This window comes from Budorcas taxicolor, chromosome 19 (genome assembly GCF_023091745.1).
Source record: "Budorcas taxicolor isolate Tak-1 chromosome 19, Takin1.1, whole genome shotgun sequence".
Taxonomy (NCBI): domain Eukaryota; kingdom Metazoa; phylum Chordata; class Mammalia; order Artiodactyla; family Bovidae; genus Budorcas; species Budorcas taxicolor.
The window spans coordinates 30,277,756-30,303,152 of NC_068928.1; the positions used below are offsets into that span (position 1 = coordinate 30,277,756).

Here is a 25,397-nt window from a genome sequence, read left to right on the forward strand (position 1 = left end):
CTGAAATGGGTAGCCTAGCCCTTCTCCAGGGGATCTTCCCGGCCCAGGAATCAACGGGGTTTCCCACATTGCAAGTGAATTCTTTACCAGCTGAGGCACCAGGGAAGTCCAGAAGGAGATGACACAGAATTAAATCATCAAAGACTTACCATCTAGTAGGCAAGATGCTCTACTTCGAATGGGGATTCAAAACATAAAGAAATTGAAAACAACACATTTAAGACTATAGGGAAATCATCCCGTAAATTTTAGCACCTCCAAATTATGGAATGCAATGCAGCAATTAAAAACCATGTTCTAGTAGGCTAGGTATTATCACATAAAAAGGTTTATAATATATGAAATGAAAAACAACATACACAGGCAGAATATACAATATTATTCCTATTTTGTAAAGGAAAAAAATCTAACAGAGCAAATACACTAGAGTGAAATAAACCAAAATATTGAAAGTTAGGCTTACTGCTAGGTGATAGAATTATGGGCAATTTTCATTTTCATCATTATGATTCTCTGTGCTTTCCAATCTTTATATAATGAGTATGTATTATTTTATAATTATGCAAAATATGTTATTTTTTGAAAGAACAAGTGAGGAGCCCTTACAATATAACTAAAATGTCTTAACATGTGAGAATTTGGATAATACTAAGGAAAAAGAGTTGAAACACAGAAACACAAATCAGGCCAATGCAAAGTGAAGACATGATTGATTATTAAGGATCTCTGTGAAAAAACATGGTCTGGCAGCACGTTAACTAAACTAGGGATTTCTGAAGGACAGGAGCCAGATCGTAGTAACGTTTCAGAAGCAGTGTGCTATGGTGGGTGCATAAGTTGCCATAGTCAGGCAGACCTGAGTTGGAATCCTGACTTTGTCCTCAGTAGCTGGATGACCTTGAATAAAGTCCCTTTATTTCCCTAAAGCTCAGTTTTCTCTTTTGTTGAGAGATGTTTTAGAGGTGATAATGATGCATGCTAGGGCTGCTCTGAAGGTTCAGTGATACGGTGCAAGTTATGTCGTCTGTACAGACCCAGGTCCCTAGTGATCCCCAGCAAATGAATGACTGCAGGGCTCTGGTGCTCAGAGCCTGGAGGAATCCTGGGATGAGTGAGAAGGGCTCACAAGGTCTGTCTGCCCCAGCCATGTGAAAGAAGCATCGGGATCAGTATCAAGAGCCTTGGGTTCTAATTCCAGCACCACATTTAGCCTGTGTCAGCCTCTGTTTCTTTAGTTACAAAGAGGGTATGATAAACCTTTCTTTGCCTATTCATGGAGTTTGTTATCATATTAAGTCATGTATTCATTCATTCTTTAATCCGTTTTTGAATACCTTCCTTTGTGATAAATAATATCCTAGGTGCTGGGGTTATGACAATGAGGAAAACAGAGAAAGATTCCTGGCCTTTTGGAGTTTATAATGTGGAGGGACTGAAATAATAAACAAGATGAATAAGTAAGATATACAAGATATTAAGTGGTAATAAGTGTTAATAGAGGAAAACGAAGTCGGGGCCAGGCATAGAAGGTGGGGTGGGGGGGCTTTTATTTGGGCTCAAGTGCTAGGGAAGGGCTTCCTAAGAAGATGGCATTTGAGTAAGTAAGTGCCTGGTGTAAGTGAGGGAGCAAACTTCTGGCATTTAGGAGAAGAGATTGCAGACAGAGGAAGCAGCCAGAGCAAAGACGCCATGGCCGTGGGTGACTCGTGAGTCAGAAACAGGATGGTGGGAGCAGAGGGAGTGAAGGCAGAAGCAGTGGGACAGAAAAACCAACATGGGAGGTTTGCCCAGGTAACCAGACAGGCTTTTGCTCCAAGTGAGATGGGACGCCACTGGGGGTTTTAAGCATGGGACTGGCACAGTCTGATTTACATCTTACAAGGATACCTCTGCCTGCTGTCTTGAGAACATAGAGTACGAATCTAAGGGCAAAAGCAGGAAGATCATTTGGCAGGATGTCATGGACACCAGCCATGAGAGTCTGGACGAGGATGGTAGCAGTGTTGTTGTTCAGCCGCTCGGTTGTGTCGGACTCTTTGTGACCCCATGGGCTGCAGCAGGCCAGGCTTCCCTGTCCTTCACCATCTCTTGGAGCTTGCTCAAACTCATGTCCATTGAGTCACTGATGCCATCCAACCGTCTCATTCTCTGTCACCCCCTTCTCCTCCTGCCTTCAATCTTTCCCAGCATCACAGTCTTTTCCGTGAGTCAGCTCTTTCCATCAGGTGACCAAAGGATTGAACTTCAGCTTCAGCATCAGTCCTTCCAATGAATATTCAGGATTGATTTCCTTTAGGATTGACTGGTTTGATCACCTTGCAGTCCTAAGGACTCTCAAGAGTCTTCTCCAGCATCACAATTCAAAAGTATCAATTCTTCAGCACTCAGCCTTCTTTATGGTCCAACTCTCTCATGCATACAATACTGGAAAAACCATAGCTTTGGCTATACTGACTTTTGTAAGCAAAGTGATGTTTCTGCTTTTGAATACGCTGTCTAGGTTTGTCATAGCTTTCCTTCCAAGGAGCAGATGTCTTACGTAAACCCACTTCTGTTCTTCCAGTTCTGCCTGAAAGCAGAACTCACTACTGTTTCATTCTAGAGAAGACTTGGAGCAGAGGTCAGCCAAGAAGGGATCCAGTGTGTGTGCCTTTCCCAGGGAGGCCTCTCTTTTCTTAATCATCCTTTTGAGATAATCTGGTGTATTCCAAGCCCACTTCTTGCTAACTGACATGCTTTTCTCCTCAACAGTCTTCAAGTAGCCAAAAAAGCTTAATCAACCCAAATTACAGGGTCTGCTTAATTCCAGGAGTTGATTTGAATATCATTGCTTCAGGAGGAGGAGAAACAAGTCTTCCTAAGGAGAGAATTTCCTATTAGAAGGACTGTTCACAAAAGCATGTCCTTGGCAGCCCATTAATTATATTTCATTTTGACAGATCTCATATATAGTTGTTATGTTTTAAGGGGGGTAGGAAGGTGTTGGGTGATTAATTGGTCGATAGTATATGTTAATTGCATGCTAATTAAATTTAAATTTAATTCCTATTTGGAACACTTAATTTAACTCAGGACCAGAAAATTAGAATATTCAAGCTTCTTAAAGGAACATGTCTTTCTATCTGTCACCTTCATATGTCTGTTGACACTTCTTCCTTGTTTACAAACTTGTTTTTCAAGAAAAGGGATGAGACGGTTCTTAGAGCCTCTAGCTGTAATAGTATTGGTTCTTGCAGTACATAAATATCTAATTGGTTTATTGAAAAAAAAAAATATATATACCCTGTTACTTAGATTTTCTCTGAACAAGTTCTGTCAGGCTGGGAAAATGTACTCTTTGATTCCTTCCCTCTGGCTGGATAATTGAAGATGCAGCTCCAGGACAGAGTCTGTACTTAGTTTCTAGAAGGGCACGGAGATGCTCTGCTACCCCAAGGCAGGGGGCAGTGCATCCATGACACTGGGGGCTTCTGGGAAATTCCCTGAGGCTATTGTTTCTTCTCTCCCTCAGGGAAAACCCCAGGACTGAGAACACTGTTGACAAAATATCCAGGATTTCCTCTTTTACTGTCCAGGGGTGGAAGGGGAACCACATCCATCCTCTCCTCCTCTGTCTTAGGTAGAGAAGGGGTGTGTGTGTGTGTGCATGTGTGTGTGTGCATGTGTGCTAAGTCACTTCAGTCATGTCCAACGCTTTGTGACCCCATGGACTGTAGCCCCCCAGGCTCCTCTGTCCATGGGGTTTCCCAGGCAAGAATACTGGAGTGAACTGCATGCCCTTTTCCAGAGGAGGCCACACAGGTGCCACCTGGGAAGTCCACCTAGGGTCTGGTTGTTTGCAGATTTCCTTGAGGGTAGAGTACTAGGCCTTGGGACTTCTGTTTTTAGCCTGCAAAGAAAGCCGTGGGCCTCACGTGTGGTAGAAGGAACATGGGTCTTGAAGTTTAACTGATTTGGATCTGTACCCTGGCACTACCTTAGACAAGTTAATTCATTCTTCAGAGTCTCAGTTCTGTCATCTGTGAAAGGGGTGATGGTTCTAATCTTGCAGCACTGTTCTAAGGCTTCAGTGAGACCATAAATGTCTGTGCAAACCTAACACCGTGCACAGTCAGATGGCCGAGGCCCGGGCACTGCTGTTGCCACCCCTGCCTGGTCATCACCTGCCTCCCCTCTGGTCCTGTGGAGCTGCCTGCCCCTGGACGCAGCACTCACGTGCATGCTGCACTGTGGCTCATCCTTGACACTGGACTGTCTTAGAACTGGCCTCTGAGCTTTGACACTCCTTCCCTCACTAACTGGCTCTCTCCTCAGCTGTCCTGGAGAAGCCTCTGGAAAAGAAAGCTGGCAGAAACTACGGTCCCCCAGGCAATAAGAAGCTCATCTATTTCATTGACGACATGAACATGCCCGAGGTGGACGCCTATGGAACTGTGCAGCCTCACACGGTCCTCAGGCAGCACCTGGACTATGGCCACTGGTAAGCGAGCACACGGAGGGACTCAGCCGGGCAGGGAACAGGTCCAAAGCTGGTTTGTCCTGCTGGAGCTGTGTATCTGAGCTCAGCTCTGGCACCAGAGAAGGCACTGGTCAGAAAAGCTACTGAGCTCTTATTTAAGGGAAAATGCCTATCCTTTCTTTACCACTTATCTCTAAAGTTGCCTTCTTCAAGCTTCCAAAGCATGATTAACCAGGACTACCTTACCCCCCAACCCACACCTTAGTTCTATCGCACTGAGCAGGGCCTTTGATGAGAATGCCTAACATATGCCTTAAATCAGTTAATCAATTAAAATTTTTTTTTAATTGGAGGATAATTGCTTTACCATATTGTGTTGGTTTCTGCCATACATCAGCATGAATCAGCCGTAGATATACATATGTCTCCTTCGTCTTGAACCCCCCTCCCACCTCCCACCCCATCATACCCCTGTAGGTTGTCACAGAGCATCTGATTTGAGCTCCCTGTGTCATACAGCAAATTCCCACACAGCAGTGTGTATGTTTCTGTGCTGCTCTCTCAATTCGCCCCACCCTCTCTTTCACCCACTATGTCCATAAGTCTGTTCTCTATGTCAGCCTTTGTGTCTCAGAGCATCTCACAGGCTCCATTGTTATCTCCTGCACGTGTATCGTTTTTAATGGCAAAAGGTCTAAACTTACCAGAAACAAACAAACAAACAAAAAACCAAGTCAGCGATTTGAGGCAACTCTGGCTTACCATCCTACCTCACACTGCATCCAGCAAGACCTTCCTGGAAATTCTACTGCATGGCCTTCGTATGTCACCTTTCTGCTCCCAGAAATACCCGCTTCATGCTTCTCCTCTCTCTCCAAGCTTGCCACCCAGCCTCCGCAGATGACCACACCCACTACCTCCATCTCTAGCTTCCACATCTATACAACGTAGCTGCCTCTCTGTGCCTCCCCCCACCACATCTCCCCTGAGGCTTAACCACCCACCACTATCTTTGTGTCTACTCTTTTTGCCTCTGAAATCTCACTTCACCTGTCAGTCCCTCCTGATCAGTTCCTTCACGTCAATATCTAAACTTGCATGAATTTACCTAGTGATGGTGAAGGTCGCTCAGTCGTGGCCGACTCTTTGCAACCCCATGGACTATACAGTTCATGAAATTCTCCAGGCCAGAATACTGGAGTGAGTAGCCTTTCTTTTCTCCAGGGGATCTTCCCAACCCAGGGATCGAACCCAGGTCTCCCTCATTGCAGGTGGATTCTTTACCAGCTGAGCCACCAGGGAAGCCCAAGAATACTGGAGAGGGTAGCCTATCCCTTCTCCAGCGGATCTGCCCGGCCCAGGAATAGAACCAGAGTCTCTTGCATTGCAGGCAGATTCTTTACCAACTAAGCTGTGTTCAAAAACATCGTTTTCTGACTACTGCTCTGTCTCCCTCTGTGTTACCAGATTCTCTCCCCAGTTTCCAGTTCCTCATCTCCCACTCCCTCCTCCAGCCACAGTGACTAGGTTTCTGTTTTGTCCGCTTTACTGTTCTTACTCAAACAGCTGTATCTTTACTGTGACATCCTGCAGACCCCACTGGGTCCCCATCCTTCTTCCTTTCCGTACACACTTGATATGGCTGACTGCTCTGTCCTCCTGGAAATCCTGGCTTTCTGGGCACCACACATCCTTGACTTCCTCCTACATCTTTGCCCATCTTTGTGGTCTCTTCTTCCTGTTCTACTTCCATAGACATGGCATCCCTTAGGAATTTGTCCTCAGCTCTTTTATCTTCTCAGTTTCTCAATTTCCACCAATGGGTCTAGTCTTTTTTTAACCTCTCAAACACATGAGTGATTGGGCACATCCCAGCTCACCTTCACAACACGTTCCTCTGGCTGAACCCTCACTCATCTCTCACCTGTGGCTTCTGACTGTTCCAGGTATGATCGAAACAAACTGTCCCTGAAGGAGGTCATGAATGTCCAGTATGTTTCCTGTATGAACCCCACCGCGGGCAGCTTCACCATCAACCCCCGGCTGCAGGTATGGGGGGAACTGTGACCTTGGAGTCCTAAACATCACCTTCCAGACCAGATGTTACTGGTGTCTATGGGATAATGGCTTTCCACCCGCCCAGCCTCCTTACATGGTAAATCATACAGGATGTGGACTTGCGTTTCCAGGGAGACAAAAAACACCTCAACCCAGACCCCTTGAAGCTTTTGTTTTCTTTTTTTTTTATAATTAACTTCCATTGGAGCATAGTTGATTTCCAGTGTTGTGTTAGTTTCTGCTGTACAGCAAAGTGAATCAATTATACACTCATCTCACACGCTAGTAAAGTAATGCTCAAAATTCTCCAAGCCAGGCTTCAGCAATACATGAACCGTGAACTTCCTGATGTTCAAGCTGGTTTTAGAAAAGGCAGAGGAACCAGAGATCAAATTGCCAACATCCGCTGGATCATGGAAAAAGCAAGAGAGTTCCAGAAAAACATCTATTTCTGCTTTATTGACTATGCCAATGCATTTGACTGTGTGGATCACAATAAACTGTGGAAAATTCTGAGAGAGATGGGAATACCACACCACCTGACCTGCCTCTTGAGAAACCTATATGCAGGTCAGGAAGCAACAGTTAGAACTGGACATGGAACAACAGACTGGTTCCAAATAGGAAAAGGAATATGTCAAGGCTGTATATTGTCACCCTGCTTATTTAACGTCTATGCAGAATACATCATGAGAAACGCTGGGCTGGAAGAAGCACAAGCTGGAATCAAGATTGCCAGGAGAAGTATCAATAACCTCAGACATGCAGATGACACCATCCTTATGGCAGAAAGTGAAGAGGAACTGAAAAGCTTCTTGATGAAAGTGAAAGTGGAGAGTGAAAAAGTTTGCTTAAAGCTCAACATTCAGAAAACGAAGATCGTGGCATCTGGTCCCATCACTTCATGGGAAATAGATGGGGAAACAGTGGCAAGAGTGGCTGACTTTATTTTGGGGGGCTCCAAAATCACTGCAGATGGTGACTGCAGCCATGAAATTAAAAGACGCTTACTCCTTGGAAGAAAAGTTATGACCAACCTAGATAGCATATTGAAAAGCAGAGACATTACTTTGCCGACTAAGGTCCGTCTAGTCAAGGCTATGGTTTTTCCTGTGGTCATGTATGGATGTGAGAGTTGGACTGTGAAGAAGGCTGAGCGCCGAAGAATTGATGCTTTTGAACTGTGGTGTTGGAGAAGACTCTTGAGAGTCCCTTGGACTGCAAGGAGATCCAACCAGTCCATTCTGAAGGAGATCAGCCCTGGGTGTTCTTTGGAAGGAATGATGCTGAAGCTGAAACTCCAGTACTGTGGCCACCTCATGCAAAGAGTTGACTCATTGAGAAAGACTAATGCTGGGAGGGATTAGGGGGCAGGAGGAGAAGGGGATGACCCAGGATGAGATGGCTGGATGGCATCACCGACTCGATGGACGTGAGTCTGAGTGAACTCTGGGAGATGGTGATGGACAGGGAGGCCTGGCGTGCTGTGATTCATGGGGTCGCAAAGAGTCGGACACGACTGAGTGACTGAACTGAACTGAACTGACCCACACACACACGTCCACTCTTTTTAAAATTCTTTTCCCGCATAGGTCATTACAGAGTATTGAGTAGATTGCCCTGTGCTATACGGTAGGTTCTTATTATCTGTTTTATGTATTGGAGTGTGTGTATGTCAGTCCCAATCTTCCAATTTATACCTCCCTCCTGTTCCCGCCTTGGTAACCATGAGTTTGTTTTCTACATCTGTGACTCTTATTTCTGTTTTGTAAATAAGTTCATTTGTACCACTTTTTGAAGAAGCATTTCAAGCCAGATGGAATCATTGGGTTAGTCTAATTCAGCTTGGCCTTCAGAATGAGAGAACTTCAGAGAGGTGCATGACCCTGCCAAGGTCACATGCATTCTCAGTATCACGGTCAGATTTGGACCCAGAGTCCAGGTTCCCTTCTCTTTCTGCTATGCCACACTGACATCTTTGATCAGAGGTCCAAAGCCCTTCATTCATTCTAGGCTCAACCAAGTTTGGGTTTAATGTGAGAAGTGCGGCCAGAATGTAGAATTCAAAGCCCTTCTAAGAATTCTTGGCCACCGTATCCAAATCCAGAAGAGATGATTTCTGTTCTGTGACCACAGAGGGTAACTCGTGGCCTCCTCCCTGTGGCTCTTTTTTTCCGGAGCAGCGTCACTTCAGTGTGTTCACCCTTTCCTTCCCGGGAGCAGACGCCCTGTCCTCCATCTACAGCGCCATCCTGACTCAGCACCTCAAGCTGGGCAGCTTCCCGGCAGTGCTGCACAAGAGCGTCCCCCAGCTGCTCCATCTGGCCCTCACCTTCCACCAGAAAATCGCCACCACGTTCCTTCCCACAGTGATCAAATTCCACTACATCTTCAACCTCAGGGACTTCGCCAACATTTTTCAGGTGAGTCCGACCTCTCCGAGACACCTTCAGAGGCTTGACAATGACCCTGTTCTCTCCATCCTTGGCCAAACTCTTCAACAAAGGCATGGTTCTTATGGGGTGATGAACATATGAGTAAACAGAGTACTGTGGGATCTGTGTGGGTCTATTCAACAGAACAGCGTTCCAGGCCTTCCCTGCCCGGATTCCCTGGTGATTCGGTGGTAAGGAAGCCACCTGCCATTGCAGGAGACGTGTGTTCAATCCCTGGTCTGGGGAGACCCCACGTCTGGGGAGGTCCCACATGCCCCAGAGCAGCTAAGCCCATGCACCACAACTGTTGAGCCCAGGTGCCACAGCTACTGCAGGCTGAGTGCCCTAGAGCCTGTGCTCCAAAACAAGAGAAGCCACTGCAATGAGAAGCCTGAGCACCTCTACTAGAGAGTAGCCTTTACTCTCTGCAACTGAAGAAAAAGCCCTTGCAGTGACCAACATCCGGCACAGCCAAAATTTTTAAAAATATAGAATTCTATTAGTTGATTGAATTACTTCTCCGTAAGCTGGATGCACTTTTTGAGTTGGTTCCTTCAAGCTGAATATGGTTCAACATTTCAAAGATAATGTTACATAATGATTTCAGCCTAGGAAAAAAGAGAGTGGCATGGAAGAAAGATAAAAATATTTTGCAGACCCTGCTGGTCCACCCATCTTTCTTGAGATGCGAGAGAATGTCCCCCAAACCATGCAGGAGGGCTCTGCTTCCTATAGAAGCTATATGGTGCTACTCCTAAGACATCATCCTCCAGCCCCTGGGATGCCTCAGTCCTAAAAACTCTGGGTTCTTTCCCAGGTCAAAACCACTTCAGAATAGTGATGCTCTTCTAACTAGGGATGGCCTGTGTCTGCCTGGTGCCTCCACTTGCTTGGCCCCTCACTATCAAAACCTCCAGAGGGCAGCTCAGCAAACCTGGCCCCTTCTTCCCCTGCTCAGGTAACCCATCCTCACAACATGGGTCTATAACCCTTCCATCCTGGAGGAGAATCTGCAGAAACTGCTTCTCAGAGGGACCCTTCTCCAGGACAGCTCTGAGCCATTTTCGAGGGAAAGTGCCTTTTATACCAAGCAGAGGCCACACCTGTAGGGAAATGTCAACTTGACCAGGGAGCAAGGCTTGACCCTCCATGGGGAGCACATTGATAATTACCCAGGGTGAAGAGCCAAGTCATTGGAAACGACCCTGATGCTGGAAAGGATTGAAGGCAAAGTGAGAAGTGGGTGGCAGAGGATGAGATGGTTAGATAGCATCACCAACTCAATGGACATGAGTTTGAGCAAACTCCAGGAGACAGTGGAGGACAGGAGAGCCTGGTGGGCTATAGTCTACGAGGTTGCAAAGAAATGGACGTGACCTAGTGACTGAGCAACAGCAACACTCAGGGCACTACCTGTGCAGGTAGGACTCTGGGAAACCTCAGACTAGCAAAGGTCCAGGCACTGAGGCCATGGGGCTTGCGGGTTCCATGGTCGTAAGGAGCAGAAATGCACTCAACATTAGTTCAGTGATATGAGAGCAGTGTTCCCAAAAGGCTCACCCACAGCCAGGCCAAGTCTCTGAGAGCGCGTGTGACCTGACCCAGGATGGTGCTCCTGGATCAGGTGCCTCCAAACATTCACTTATTAACTTATAAATGAGGAAACAGACCCACAGAGCTTACACTGATTTGCCTAAGAGCACACGGCCAGCCAGGGAAGGAACTGGACTAGAACCTAGGTCTTCCGGTCCCCCTTCCAATATGCCATTCTGTTCTCATCCATCCTTTTGATGAAACAGCCTAAGACAATTAAGGCAACAAGAAGGACCCAGCTCCCTGGCCCTCAGACCTGGACAGTAGCAATGTTTGTGCACCTCCACCCTCAGCTCCCATTTAACAAGTATTAATTGAGAAAGACTTTTTAAGTGTTTATTTATGTATGTATTTACTTTTGGCTGCTCTAGGTCTTCATGGCTGCACTCGGGCCTTCTCTCGTGGTGGTAAGCAGGGGCTACTCTCTAGTTGGGGCGCACGGGCTTCTCATTGCGGTGGCTCCTCTTGTTGCCGAGCACAGGCTCTAGAGCACAGGCTCAGTAGTTGTGGCGCACAGGCTTAGTTGCCCCACAGCACGGGGGGTCTTCCTGGACCAAGGATTGGACTTGTGTCTTCTGCTTTGGCAGGTGGATTCTTAACCACTGGACTACCAGGAAAGGCACTTTTTTTTTTTCCAATCACACAAGCCATCTCTTAAATCTCACTGAAGCAGGATGAGACACAGGTGTCACCGTCTGCATTTTCCAAATGAACAAAAAGGAGTTAAGTCATTAGATCGAATTCCCATTGCTCGTAGCGGCAGAATGAAAGGGAAAAGAAGCATCAGGTCTCCCTCACACGATGCACTGAGCCGGCTCCTGCCTGGACAGCACCTTGTCACCTGTGCAACCTGAAATTCATACTCATGACAGCCCTTTGGGATACACATTATTATCCCAATTTAACAGAGGCTGGAGAAGTTGCCAGCTCATAGATGACAGCGTGAATGCCCGGGGAGGTAGAAAAGTATGCGCGGTGTTGGTGGAATAACAAGTAGGCGGGAACAGGCCTCGTAGATGTCGCCAAGCCACAAGATTGGGGAGGGAACTTTGAGATCAGAGAGGATCTTTGTAAAAGGTCCAACTTCAGTCTGTAATAAAGCTGGCATTTATTGAGCCAGTCCTATGCCCTCTGCATCTATTAGCTAGTGATTTAATCCTCAAGACAGCCATTTCAGGTGCAAGACTGACCACTTCCAATTTGGAAATGATCACAGACAAGTCAGTAGCTCGAGTATGTTCGCATAACTGCCAAGCAGAAGCCTTGTACCCCAGATGAGTTGGGGGAGTCAGCTCTCTTGTGTGGGGATTCAATCTGCCAAGGTGTCCTGAGGAAGGAGGGTCCCAGTCCAGCCTGTGTTAGGTCCTCCCTAGGCAGGGAGGAACTAGGAGGAGAGGTATGGTGTGGGGCTAAGTCTGTTTCTTTTCCAGACTCAGCCAGCCTGAGTAGCAACCCCTGGGCTCTGTGTCCCAGCCCGACCTCTGCAGCCTGCCAGCTGTCAGCTCCCAGCCCCAAATGTGGGACGTGCACCCCCAGTGGAGAACCTGCCTCTGTCCATCCACGCAGCCCCTCACCTTCCTCCTGCAGAACAGAGTTTTGAGCCCACAGCTTGGCTACAGCCTCCCCCTCCCGCCCCTTTCTCAGCCTGCTTGCCTAAAGGCCTGACAGGAGAGCTGTAAGGAGGGTTGAATGCCCCCAAGGAGACAGGTGCTGTCTGAAGAACACGCCGTTTTCCTCCATCCAGCTTGATCCAAGGTTCCATCATTCAGCCCTTCTCTGCGCTTCACTCACTCTGTCTAGGATCCAGACGTCAGGACAGAACTTGATCATGCTCTGAGCAGAAATCATTAAGCATTCCCATCTCAGTGCTACACAAAACTGTCTGAGTTGGTGCAGAGTTTGTCCTTGACACGCTCTCATCGACTCAGCCCTTAATTGTCAGTCAGCCTGAGCATCTGGCTGTAACGGGGCTTGTAAACTTCAGCTGACGGCTCTCCTTGCTCCCAGAGTCAGCACTGGTGGCGGGGCTCCTTCTCGCCATCCACACCTCACACAGGGCTGGTACCACGAGATCCAGGAAGCAGACAGGGGCCAAAGGGACCTAATGAGATTTCTTTCTTTCTCTAAAATAAACTCTTTTTTAAAGTCTCACATCCAAGCCGGAAAGCGCCGAAGTCATGAACACACAACTCAGTTAATTGTCACAAAGTCATCACAGCTACATAACCATAACTCAAATCAAGAACTACTTTCCCAATAAATACATTTTATAAAAAAAGAAGTACGTTCCCAGCATCCCTGAAACCCCTCGTTTTTCTTTCTTCTGTTCACTCTTTAAAAAAAAATGAAGCTTTTCTTTTCATCGTACTCACCTGTTTATTTGGCCGCGTTGGGTCTTTGTCGCTGCGTGCAGGCTTTCTCTAGTTGTGGTGCAGCGACTTCTCATTGTGGTGGCTTCTCCTGTTGCAGCTCGTGGGCTCCAAGTTGCACAGCTTCAGTAGTTGTGGCTCTTGAACTCTAGAGCATGGGCTCAGTAGTTGCGGCGAACCACCTTAGTTGACCCGTGGCATGTGGGGTCTTCCCAGACCAGAGACAGAACCTGTGACTCCTGCTCTGGCAGATGGATTCTCAACACCTGGGCCACCAGGAAAGTCCTCCACTCACTCTACTCTCTTCCTCTCAGAGCTAAAATGCTGTCTGGACTTCTAGCGCCATACGGTATTTCAGCCCATTTTGGGACTTTATATAAATGCAAGTTGTATGGTAAATGCACTTGTGTACTTTTGTTCAATATTATGTTTGCACCTATATACACAATCATGCCATTGGTAAAAATGAATCATAGTAACAATTTCTTTCTTTCTGACCCTTAAGTCTTCCCTTTGCTTTTTCTTACCTGCCACCTCAAGGAGAGTGGCCCTTCGCAGCATTCCTAATTTTAAGGGAAAGTGTTTACAATAGTTGGCTGTTAAGTGTGATGCTTACTATAGATTTTCATGGATGCTCTTTACCAGTTTAAGAAGATTTCTTTCAGTTTATAATTTACTAAGAGTTTTTTTTATCATGAATATATGTTGAAACTTAAATGATTTTTTCTATATCTGTTGAAATTACTGTATCTATTTTTTTTTCTCTTTTTTTTCTGGAAATGGGATAAATTACGTTGATAATTTTTGAGTAATCAACCCAACTTAGTTGTTAACGTGGTGAACTTACTTTATTTTTTGGATTCATTATTTTTTTTCTATACAGTGTTTGTGCCTATATTAATACGATGTTCCTATCATTTTTCTTTCTTCCAGTGTTCTAAGGTTATTAAGTCCTCATAAAATGCACTGGGAATCGTTTCCTCTATTTCTACTCTCAGGAAGATTTTTTAAAGACACTGTATTGTGCCTTCCTTAAATGTCGTAAGAATTTAATGATGAAACCATCTGGAGTTTTTTTGTGAAAGAGTTTCCATTATAAATTCCATTTTTTAAATACATATTAGGCAATTCACATTTTCTCCTTCTTTTTGCATCAGTTGTGGTCAGATGTCAGTGTCATCAGCTTCTAGTTTATTAGCATAAAATTGTTTATAGTATCCTGTTGTGATCTTTAAGTATCTGTTTTATCTGACATATGCTCTCTTTTTTTGTTCTGGCTATTGATTATGTGTACCTTCTCTGTTTTTCTCTTTTTATCTTCAATCAGCCCTGCTAGAGAGTAGGGCTAATTGTGCTTGTCTTTTCAAAAGAAACTGAAAAAGAGACGTATGTCAATATTATGTGTTTGATTTTATTGGTTATCTCTATTTGATACATTTTTGTATACAAATTTATTAAAATTTGCTCTTTTCTTTATAATCTCTTCCTTCCTAGTTACTCTAGGATCGAGGTGAGTTTGTTCTTGTTCTTCTATCTTCCTGACGTGGCTACTTAGATCATTAATCGTCAGCCTTTCACCTCCTGTTATGACCAGATCTTCATGCCGTGCAGGTGACTCTGAGCATCATTCTGTCTGTAGCGAAAGTGTTAGTTGCTCAGTTGTGTCTTGACTCCATGACCCCATAGACTGTAGTCCACCAGGCTCCTCTGTCCATGGATTTCTCCAGGCAAGAATACTGGAGTGGGTAGCCATTCCCTTCTCCAGGGGAATCTTCCCAACCCAGGGATCGAACCCAAGTTTCCCTCACTGCAGGCAGATTCTTTATTATCTGAGCCACCGCAGAAGCCCATTCTGTCTGTAATGACGTATAATTAAAGGACTCCTTTTCTTGTAAGATAAGACAGAAGTCAGTGAGGGCAAACAAGGCATCGATGAGTTTTAAGTTATAGGATTTGAAATTGTCAAGAGGCTCTGATCTCAGGGGTCTCCATTTTTCCATAAAGAAGGTTGGAGCATTGGCTAATAGTAACAGGGAAGTGATGGAAATTTGAAAAGAATAGTAAATATTTAGAATTTATTTATAGGAAGGAGAACTTACTAGAGGTGAATAACTAGATTGCTGACCTGTAAAAGTTACCTATATTCCTTCTAGCCCTCTGTTGTCCTTCTGATTTGAATTAACAGTCATCACCCAGATTAGCTTTCAAAATGGCACTTGTAGGGTTGAAATACAGCAGAGAAGCCACCTCACCCATTTCTGTGGTGATTTGGAAAGTAGTGGTTGAAATTCCAGGATCTCAGGTCAGGCAGACCTGGCTTCAAAGCTGTGTGGTTTTGAACTAAGGCCATTTATTACCCTATACTGTAGAGCACACTTTCATTCTTTCTGAATCGCACCCTTCACCTTATGCTGAATGACTATTGTAAAAATTACTTTGTAGGTTCATCATGGTGGTTAAGTGAGCTTTGTCTGGAGGAACATCTAGTTCAGTGCCTGTTGCATAACTGGCTTCCATCAATAGTAACTGTTGAAGCTTTAAGTTGCTATTCATGTTATTTTTGTTGCTGTTTATTCTCCTTACAGGGTATTCTCTTCTCCTCTGTGGAATGTGTCAAGTCCACACAGGACCTAGTAAATCTCTATCTGCACGAATCGAATCGGGTTTATCGGGATAAGATGGTGGAAGAGAAGGACCTTGATCTTTTTGATAAGATCCAGGTAGACGTAGTCAAGAAAATTTTTGATGTGAGTATTGCCCTGTGAATTTCTGCTTACATCTGAAAAAGAATGATGATTATGCAAGGATCACCCAAATGATAAAAATCTAGCCCTTAAATTGAAGAAAATCATATTTAGATAAAGAAAGAAAGTCTGTCCTTAGTGTGACAAAGTGGAAAATTCTGGGGCAAGAAAAGATACAAATTAACCATAGAATCTCGGTGTTGTGAGGTCTGTGAAGACCATCTGACCATATCCTTGTCCTTTCCCCAAATTGGTCATCCCAGCTGACACACCAGCCTCCTTGGAAATTCAGTCTCGTCTCTGCAGAGCCAGCCACTTTGGAACTGCTATTGGCTGGAAATTTGGAACAAGTTTGAAACTTAGGACATTTGGAACAACTCTTGAGACTGAAGGTTTATTTAAATAGTGATTTAAAATTTATTTTCTGGGTTATGCCCCTGCTGTTGAACAGCATGCTGATCACCTCCTTCCCAAGTGAGTCCTCTAGTCTGAACCTTAGAAGGAAAGAGTGGCAGGTGGGAACAATTGCTCATGCTGACATAAACTCCTCCTGATGCATTAGAAAGCCTGTTCTTTCTTGGACTCACTTTCATAACAATCTACACCTCTCAAAATCTCAAATATTTGGGGTTTGATAAGTAAACAATTCCTTTCTGAATTAAAAAAGAATAACTGTCCCTTTGAAACTTCAAGGATACCTTGGTAGTGACGAGACAAAGACTCCCTATCTTTTAAGCCAGTTGAGTTGTACTGGGTATTTTATTTTCTTATACATAATAAAGTTTGTCTCCACTTTGTGTGGAACCAGACCCAAGAGTTGGTCAGGAGGGTCCTTGCCCCTGTGTCTCGTCACCAGGACCTCGAAGAGACTGTGGCGCAGACCCGAAGCCTGAACATCTATTGCCATTTTGCACATGGTATCGGGGAGCCCAAGTACATGCCTGTCCAGTCGTGGGAACTTCTGACCCAGACGCTGGTGGAGGCCCTGGAGAACCACAACGAAGTCAACACAGTGATGGACCTGGTGCTCTTCGAGGACGCCGTGCGCCACGTGTAAGCGTGCGTCTCCTCTTGCCTTTCTTCAGCTGTCTCCCCTTCCCAGTGTCAGGTCTCACGGGGGCATTTGAGGACACCTAGATAAAACTGGGAAAGCAGCGACTGCTTCTGCCATGAGGGTCAAGATGGCAGCTGGTAGAGCAGCTTCTGCCACTGACCTTGGGGAACAGTGTCGTGTTAAACTCTGGAGGAACAGGATTTGTTTACGTGCTTGCCATTTACAATCCTGGTCCTGACCACAGTGACACCAGGGGAGAATGGAAGGTCATCAAATAAGGCAGCAGAAGGGCTGAGGACCTGTATTCCCAACCCACCCTAGTCCAGTGAGATTGAAAGTTTTAAGTGCACGTGTTTCGAAAAATTAACTATCCTTTTAAGTCTTGCTCCTGTCAAGTGAATGGGCTTCCCAGGTGGCTCAGTGGTAAAGAATCACCTGCCAATGCAGGAGACACAGGTTCCATCCCTGGGTCGAGAAGATCCCCTGGAGAAGGAAATGCAACTCACTCCAGTATCCTTGCCTGGGGAATTCCGTGGACAGGAGAGCCTGGTGGGCTACAGTCTGTGGGGTCACAGAGAGTCAGACATGACTTAGTGACTGAGCATGCCCTAAGCACACAGGCTATCAAGTGAACCATGGAGAATGGTCTCCAAACCTCCCAGACAGTGTGAACCCACACCTGAGCCTCATTTACCACCCTTCCTGCCTTCTACAGTCACTCCACCCTGCCCCCTGCTGCCCAGGGTCTCCAACAGCAAAATCCTCTTGGTCTTCCACTTCCCTGAACTTCCTCACTGATGAATTCTTACTGAAACCTAACTGATCCCTGGGTTGAAGAAAGTGTGTTTTTCTTCCCCCTTCTATCTTCCCCCTTCTATATGCCCCAGGGCCTAGAAAGAGGTAGAGGCCTTCCTTCTCCCCTCACTCCATGCTGGTGACATTTCTCTGCACCAAACAGTATAGTGAGAGGCACAGGTAACACAGCTTACGGGCACCACTGCACACAGTGCCCAGGAGGGAGTCTGTACACACTTTCCCAGGAGCCCACAGGCCCGGCTGAGAGCCAGGCCCCAATTCAGGTCCTTGTCCTGCCACTGAGGGGTACTGGTACTGTGCAAAGGACACAACTGCCCGAAGCCTCGGTTTGCTCCTCCAGAAAGTAAGGACTTTTGAGGGTCCTGCCTGTCAAGGGCTTTGCGCTGCATAAGAGTCCCTGAGATGAGAGTCTTTGTCTTTTTGATGTTATTTCCTTTCCCTAAAAGCACCTTTTCTCTCCTACCAACTTCCTTCACCATTCCAGCACATTCTCATTCTGCTTCCTCTGAAAGCTTCGCGCTAGATCGTTCCTCCTGCTTTTGGCATAATTTTTGTCTCTTTCTTTGTTCTTTTGCTCCAAAGTATGTTTTTCTGCCTCCTCTTCTTCCTGTTAGAATCACTTCATGTTTATTAACAAAAAAAAATTTCTCTCATGCCCCTTCTTTTGCGCATCTTATCGGCGCGCGCTCTCTCTCTCTCTCCCTCTCTCTCTCTCTTTCTCTCTCTCTCTCTCTCTCTCTCTCTCTCTCTCTCTCTCTCTCTCTCTCTCGTGTGTGTGTGTGTGTGTGTGTGTGTGTGTGTGTGTGTGTGTGTCCAGTCTTCAATAAGCCAGTTTCCTCCAGCTGTGCTGTGGTACATCTTCAGCTTTTGTTTTTAATCTCCCAGAAGCTCAGTAATGGGCTTAACTCAGACTGCCTTGGTTTTCTAGCCCAGGCACCCTTTAGAATATTGATCTTCCTTTTAGATTTTCTGATTTAAATGCAGAGTCCTTTGCCCTCATCAGAGGTTGTTAATGAATCCCCCAGCTGGTGTCCGATGCTGACAGTTGCAGACTTCACCATTCTTCTTTGAAAGCTTCAGCTCTAATGATGCATTTCCATTTAGCTATAGAATAGCGTGGAGCACACTGAGCTGACTTCAGGCCTTCCGGAACAGAGCGGGTGTTGGGCGGCCCGCAGAACCTGCTTGAGTTTCTCCTTCCCCTTGCCTGCCTCTCTCCACATCAGTTCATCCCTTGCTGCTGTTCAGTTGGTCAGTCGTGTCCAACTCTTTGCGACCCCATGGACTGCAGCACGCCAGGCCTCCCTGTCCATCACTGTCGCCCTGAGTTTGTTCAATTCATGTCCATAGAGTCAGTGATGCCATCCAACCATGGCATCGTCCATGGCTGTCATCCCCTTCTCCTCCTGCCCTCAGTCTTTCCCAGCATCAAGGTCTTTTCCAATGAGTTGGTCTTTGCATCAGGTGGACAAAGAATTGGAGCTTCAGCATCAGTCCTTCCAATGGATATTCAGCATTGATTTCCTTTAAGATTGACTGGTTTAATCTCCTTGCTGTCCAAGAGTCTCTCAAGAGTCTTCTCCAGCATCACAGTTTGAAAGCATCAATTCTTTGAAGCTCAGTCTTCTTTAAGGTCCAACTCTCACATCCATACAAAACTTCTGGAAAAACCACAGCTTTGACTATGCAGACCTTCATTGGCAAAGTGATGTCTCTGCTTTTGAATATGCTGTCTAGGTTTGTCATATCTTTTCTTCCAAGGAGCAAGCGTCTTTTAATTTCATGACTGCAGTCACCATCTGCAGTGATTTTGGAACCCAAGAAAATGAAGTCTGTCACTGTTTCCATTTTTCACCATCTATTTACCATGAAGTGATGGGATCAGATGCCATGATCTTTGTTTTTTGAATGTTGAGTTTTAAGCCAACTTTTTCACTCTCCTGTTTCACCTTCATCAGTTCATCCCTGCACCGCCCCACCCCCAACCCCCGCCTCTTTTTTTGAATCTGAAGAGAGGGCCTGGACATTTTAGCACCATCATTTCTCCTTTTGTCACCATAGGCAACCATTTTCTCATGTAGACACAAAGCAGATGATTCCTTGCAACTTCTTCACCCCCAAATGTGATGCTTAGTATAAGGTCTTGGGTATTCTGCTTCAATTTAACAAAAATTTCTTGAATCCCTTCAATGCGCTAGCACTATAGAGAAAGCAAGCTGGGTATGCACACTTCGGATGTCTAGAAACTCTGGTTTAATAATGGATCAGGAGAAGTATACATCTGTCTGATATAAGACAGAGTATCAAAACTGAGTAACTATAAATAAAAAAGTGAAATCATAAAATGAGCTAAAGTAGGTCAGTGAAAATCTCCTGAATATTTGTTGTGTTGTGTGCTCAGTCATGCCCAACTCTTTGCAGCCCCATGGACTGTAGCATGCGAGGCTCTTCTGTGTGTGTGTGTGTGTGTGTGTGTGTGTGTGTGTGTGTGTGTGTATGTCCAGTCTTCAGTAAGCCAGATTCCTCCAGCTGTGCTGTGGTACATCTTCAGCTTTCGTTTTCTTGCCTGCAATTTTCCAGGCAAGAATAGTGGAATGGAGTGCCATTTCCTTCTCTAGGGGATCTTCCTGATCCAGGGATTGAACTCCAGTCTCTTTCCTCTTCTGCGCTGGTGCACAGATTCTTTACCACTGGGGCACCTGGAAAGAATATTTAGGGGAATAAAATGTCACTAGATAAATTTAGTGATTTACGACCCCTTCACAGAGGCTGCATCACTGTGCTATCCATCCCCAAATATATAGGCTTAACTTTCAAATTCAACTAACACAATCTGACATATTCTTATGCTCCAATATAGTAGACTCTACTTTAGACTGCTTCCACCTAAGAAGAAATTAGTGCCACCATAATGGGGTAGGGGAGTGCAGTTTTTCAACATTTATCAAAAGCCGTGAAAACTGTCTCACTAGGAATTCATCCTGTGGACATAATTAGAGATATAACTCCAGGCCCTTCCTGTTCCCATCACAAACCCCTCCTGGCTGCCTTGGGCTCTTCCTCCACCATCTCTGCTTCACCAGAGGCTTTGGCTTAAAGCAGAGTAGGGAGACACTCGGGCCAGAGGCGAGGCCAAGCTTGGGGACCATCGTCAACTACAAATTGGCGCTTGCCAAGGGCATTTGCTCTCTGCCTCTGCAGAGATTGAACCCTGTTCTGCTACAGCTGTGGACCTTCAACACCCCCTGAGGAGAGTCCAGGTTGGAGAGTGAGGCACTCTGTGCTCCAGCAAACTGGTGGAACAGGTCTTTAGATAAATATTTTCAGAAACTGATTTCATGATCCCAATCCTTGCATCACCTCATATCTAGAAAAGCACTAAATCCCTTCACGGTGACATCAGCTCCTCAAGACTAGCAGAAAACCTTTGATTGCTCTGAATTCCCTCTTTACCGAAATATTAGCTATCAATCTTTCCCCACGACCTCTTTGGAGCAGCCTCTCAGAGGTCTCTGAGCTGCTGTCCCCCGAGCTGCAGTCCTCATTTTGCCCCAAATAAAACTTAACTTGCAGCTCTCACCTTGTGCATCTTTTCTTAGTCGACACCTCTTAACTGAGTCTTCCCAAGCTCAGCCCAGGATGTGCCTGCAAGTGTTCCAGGTCCCCTCAGACTGTTCCACCTGCTTCTGATGGAGGGGAATCTGACCAAAGCCCCGTGTCTCTGCTTTGCTCTCAGCTGCCACATTAATCGCATCCTGGAGTCTCCTCGGGGAAACGCTCTGCTGGTCGGCGTTGGGGGGAGTGGCAAGCAGAGCCTGACCCGGCTGGCGGCTTTCGTCAGCTCCATGGACGTATTCCAGATCACGTTGCGGAAAGGCTACCAGATCCCAGACTTCAAGGTAGGAGGGTCGGCGGCTGCAGGAGGAGACCCAGCCTCTCCCGAGCTGCCCAGCTCCCTGTCATCCTGCGTTAGCTCTTCAGCTCCCTCGCCCAGAACCTCCCCTTCACAGTCTGTCCACCTTCTTCTTAGACTCTGGGCTGGTGCCTGGAGGGGCTCATTAGACCCTGCCTGAGAACCTGGCCTTCCAAAGCTCTGTATCTGGGAGACCTCAGCTGCTTTAGTGACATCTGTAAAGCCTCAGCTCTCACCCTAATAGGAAGCACATCTATGAATACATCAAAAAATTTCCTACCAAATGATTGTGTGTGCATATGTGTGAGTGTGTTTGTGTGTTCTCCTATATACATGTATTTTTTGCAATACAAGTCTTTTCCTGGAGCTAGTCATAAAAGCACAAAACTCTGCTATAAGATATAGTCATCTACCCAGGCCTGGAGGCCCAAGTACGTGGTGACTCTTCTGTCAGGACTAAGAGCTTTTGCTTTCCTCCTGGGGCAAGTCATTCACTCGTGTGATGATTTAAGGTAACACAGGTGAACAGGGGACCATCTTTGTCTTTGGAAAGCTGTTTGTCTCTTTGCACAAGGCATGAGTCCTAGAAACTCATTCAGGAGCCACAGTGGTTGTGTGAATTAAAGGTCATCACTGTTTATTCTGCTTTTCCATCTGTGGGCTCAAGGCCTGGGAATGAGGCATATTTTTCTGCCTGTGAGTTCAAAGTCACACTCCTTCTTCCCTCCCGTTGCCGTCTTTCCTTATTTCCTATGGGAGCAGACAAGAAAACGGTCCCATTCCTAAAAAGTGGGTGGGGTCCTTTTCAAGGAGGCCCTCTCCTCAGAGGGCTCTGACGTGGCTTCTGCAGGCGGACCTGGCCGGCTTGTGCCTGAAAGCCGGGGTTAAGAACCTCAGCACCGTGTTTCTCATGACTGATGCCCAAGTGGCTGACGAGAAGTTCCTCGTGTTCATCAACGACCTCTTGGCATCTGGTAAGAGACACTTTGCACTTGAATATCTCTAATGAATTCCTACTGGAGTGAGAGTCATTCCCAGGCGGAGGCTTGGTTCAAGGTCAGAAGAGCAAGGCCACAGAAATGAGGGAGAAAACCGATGCAGGGGAGACTCGGTTCATGAAGGTCCTTCCAGGACTGGTGCTGGGCCTGCTGTCTTTCATTGTCCTTCCACTGCAAACAGCAGTGGTCTTGGGGCTTCCTTAGGTGGGACCGGATATGACAATAGGAAGAAGAGCAGCTTAAGGGCCGGCTGACCTGCCGAGTCCAGAGAGAAGGTGTTTTCCCTCCTACGCCCAAGACAGAGTAACTGGAACGTGTGCAGTATTTCAGGGAGGTTAGGTGTTAGCTGCAAGATACACAGAAAACATGCACCCACAAAACTTAGACAATAGGGCGAGGCTAGGTGGCCAGTTTAATTAATCAAGGACTCAGAACTTTATGCACACAACATAGAAGCAGGAACGGACAGAGGATGGTTTTCTTAGATTACAAAGAACTTGACAAAGGCTGTCTCAAAGTCCCTGTGACAACGTGACTGCAAAATAGGACTTCACTGGGAAGTTCAATTCTTGATACTTTGCTGTCCTTATTTCTTTAGGGATTCAGGACTTAGGTCAGCCATTCAAGGAAAAAAAAAGTTTATATGTACATATATATGTATCTATAAACATATACTAATATATAAAAATATGTATATATGCATACACAAGATATATATATGTGTGTATGTGTGTGTGTCTATATATATTTAAGGACTTCTGTGGTAGTCTAGTAAGAATCTGCCTTACAAAGCAAGGGATATGGGTTCATTCCCTGGTCGGGGAGCTAAGATCGCACATGCCTTGGAGCAATTGATGGCAACTAAGTCCAAATGCAGCCAAATAAACAAATACTAAATTTTAGGGGAAAAAAACTTAAGGTATATGTATTTATATATGCATACCCAAGAAGATAAGACAATATAGTACAATAATTATGCATTTTCAGAAATTTGGGGGGAGATGTATATATTTATATTAATTAAAAAGAGAATATTATTTCTTGACTCAGGCCAAATTTCACATCTACAAAGCCACCTCTTCATCTGGACTGATAAAATAATCTCTGCACAGGTGTTCTGAACACAATTTCTGCCTCCAGGTTTCCAGCGCTTCAGAAAGCCTGTTTCTCCCCGACTCCAGGCTCTCTGACTAAATCTTCGGTAGTCTATAAAGTCCAAGGACCAAGATCACAGTGTGATTCTCCAAAGTCTGTTCCATGTCCTGTAAAATGTCTTTCAGGATGGCTCCTCCCCTGCGGTCTCCAGGAACTTCACAGCTTCGCAGTCGTTGACTGCTTCCAGTTTTGTTCTCTTGTACCCAGGGCCATTTTGCTGCCGCTTCCATGAGGAGCTACTGTCCCTGGTTTGGACCATGCACTAGTAGGCTCTGTGAGAAGACTTTGGCTTTCCTCTGATGAGGACCAGAGTCCCAGCTTCCTTACTGTGCTGGTTCCAACCAGTACACCGACTCCACATTCTCATTTCTTTCCCAACCTGCCCGATTTACGTTACCTTTCAGTCCAGGAATTTGCCTATTAACTCTTACACCTTTCCTCCTCCAATCCAAAAAGTGGTTCTTTTCTCTTGTTTATAGTTTATTTTAGCTGTGCGGGGTCTTTGTTGCTGCTCGGGTTTTTCTCTAGTTGCAGTGCACAGGCTTCTCATTGCGATGCTTCTCTTGCTGTGAAGCACGGGCTCTAGGGCTCGTGGGTTTCAGTAGTTGCAGCATGTGGGCTCAGTAGCTGTGGCTCCCAGGCTCTAGAGCATAGGTTGGGTTCAATAGTTATGGTGCATGAGCTTAGCTGCTCCCAGGCATGTGGGATCTTCCCAGACCAGGGATTGAATCTGTGTCTCCTGCGTGGGCAGGCAGATTCTTTACCACTGAACTACCAGAGAAAGTGAAAGGGAGAGTCACTCAGCCATGTCTGACTCTGCAACTCCATGGACTGTATCAGTTCAGTTCAGTTGCTCAGTCGTGTCTGACTGCAACCCCATGAACTGCATTCCGCCAGGCCTCTCTGTCCATCACCAACTACCAGAGTTTAGCCAAACTCATGTTCATTGAGTTGGTGATGCCATCCAACCATCTCATCCTCTGTCATCCCCTTCTCCTCCTGCCATCAATCTTCCCCAGCATCAGGGTCTTTTCAAATGAGTCAGCTCTTTGCATCAGGTGGCCAAAGTACTGGAGTTTCAACTTCAACATCAGTCTTTGCAATGAACACCCAGGATTGATCTCCTTTAGGATGGACTGGTTGGATCTCCTTGCAGTCCAAGGGACTCTCAAGCGTCTCCTCCAACACCACAGTTGAAAAGCATCAATTCTTCGGTGCTCAGCTGTCTTTATAGTCCAACTCTCACATCCATATATGACCACTGGAAAAACCATAGCCTTGACTAGATGGACCTTTGTTGACAAAGTGATGTCTCTGCTCTTTAACATGCTGTCTAGGTTGGTCATAACTTTTCTTCCAAGGAGTAAGCATCTTTTAATTTCATGGCTGCAGTCACCATCTGCAGTGATTTTGGAGCCCCCCAAAATAAAGTCAGCCACTCTTGCCACTGTTTCCCCATCTATTTCCCATGAAGTGATGGGACCGGATGCCATGATCTTCGTTTTCCGAATGTTGAGCTTTAAGCCAACTTTTTCACTCTCCTCTTTCACTTTCATCAAGAGGCTCTTTAGTTCTTCTTCACTTTCTGCTATAAGGGTTATGTCATCTGCATATCTGAGGTTACTAATGTTTCTCCCGGAAATCTTCATTCCAGCTTGTGCTTCCTCCAGCCCAGCGTTTCTCATGATGTACTCTGCATAGAAGTTAAATAAGCAGGGTGACAATATACAGCCTTGACATACTCCTTTTCCTATTTGGAACCAGTCTGTTGTTCCATGTCCAGTTCTAACTATTGCTTCCTGA

At 45.8% G+C, this 25,397-nt stretch overlaps 1 protein-coding gene across 1 annotated transcript in view; it reads left to right on the top strand.

Annotated features, from left to right (window-relative positions):
• Positions 1-25,397, top strand: part of DNAH9 (dynein axonemal heavy chain 9) — a 286,201-nt gene that overhangs the window by 149,397 nt on the left and 111,407 nt on the right. Inside the window, exons 39-45 of the mRNA XM_052657972.1 lie at positions 4,315-4,480; positions 6,406-6,508; positions 8,701-8,940; positions 15,500-15,661; positions 16,515-16,711; positions 21,265-21,427; positions 22,292-22,415. Of these exons, the coding sequence (XP_052513932.1) occupies positions 4,315-4,480; positions 6,406-6,508; positions 8,701-8,940; positions 15,500-15,661; positions 16,515-16,711; positions 21,265-21,427; positions 22,292-22,415 (1,155 nt within the window). The remainder of the gene's footprint in view (positions 1-4,314; positions 4,481-6,405; positions 6,509-8,700; positions 8,941-15,499; positions 15,662-16,514; positions 16,712-21,264; positions 21,428-22,291; positions 22,416-25,397) is intronic.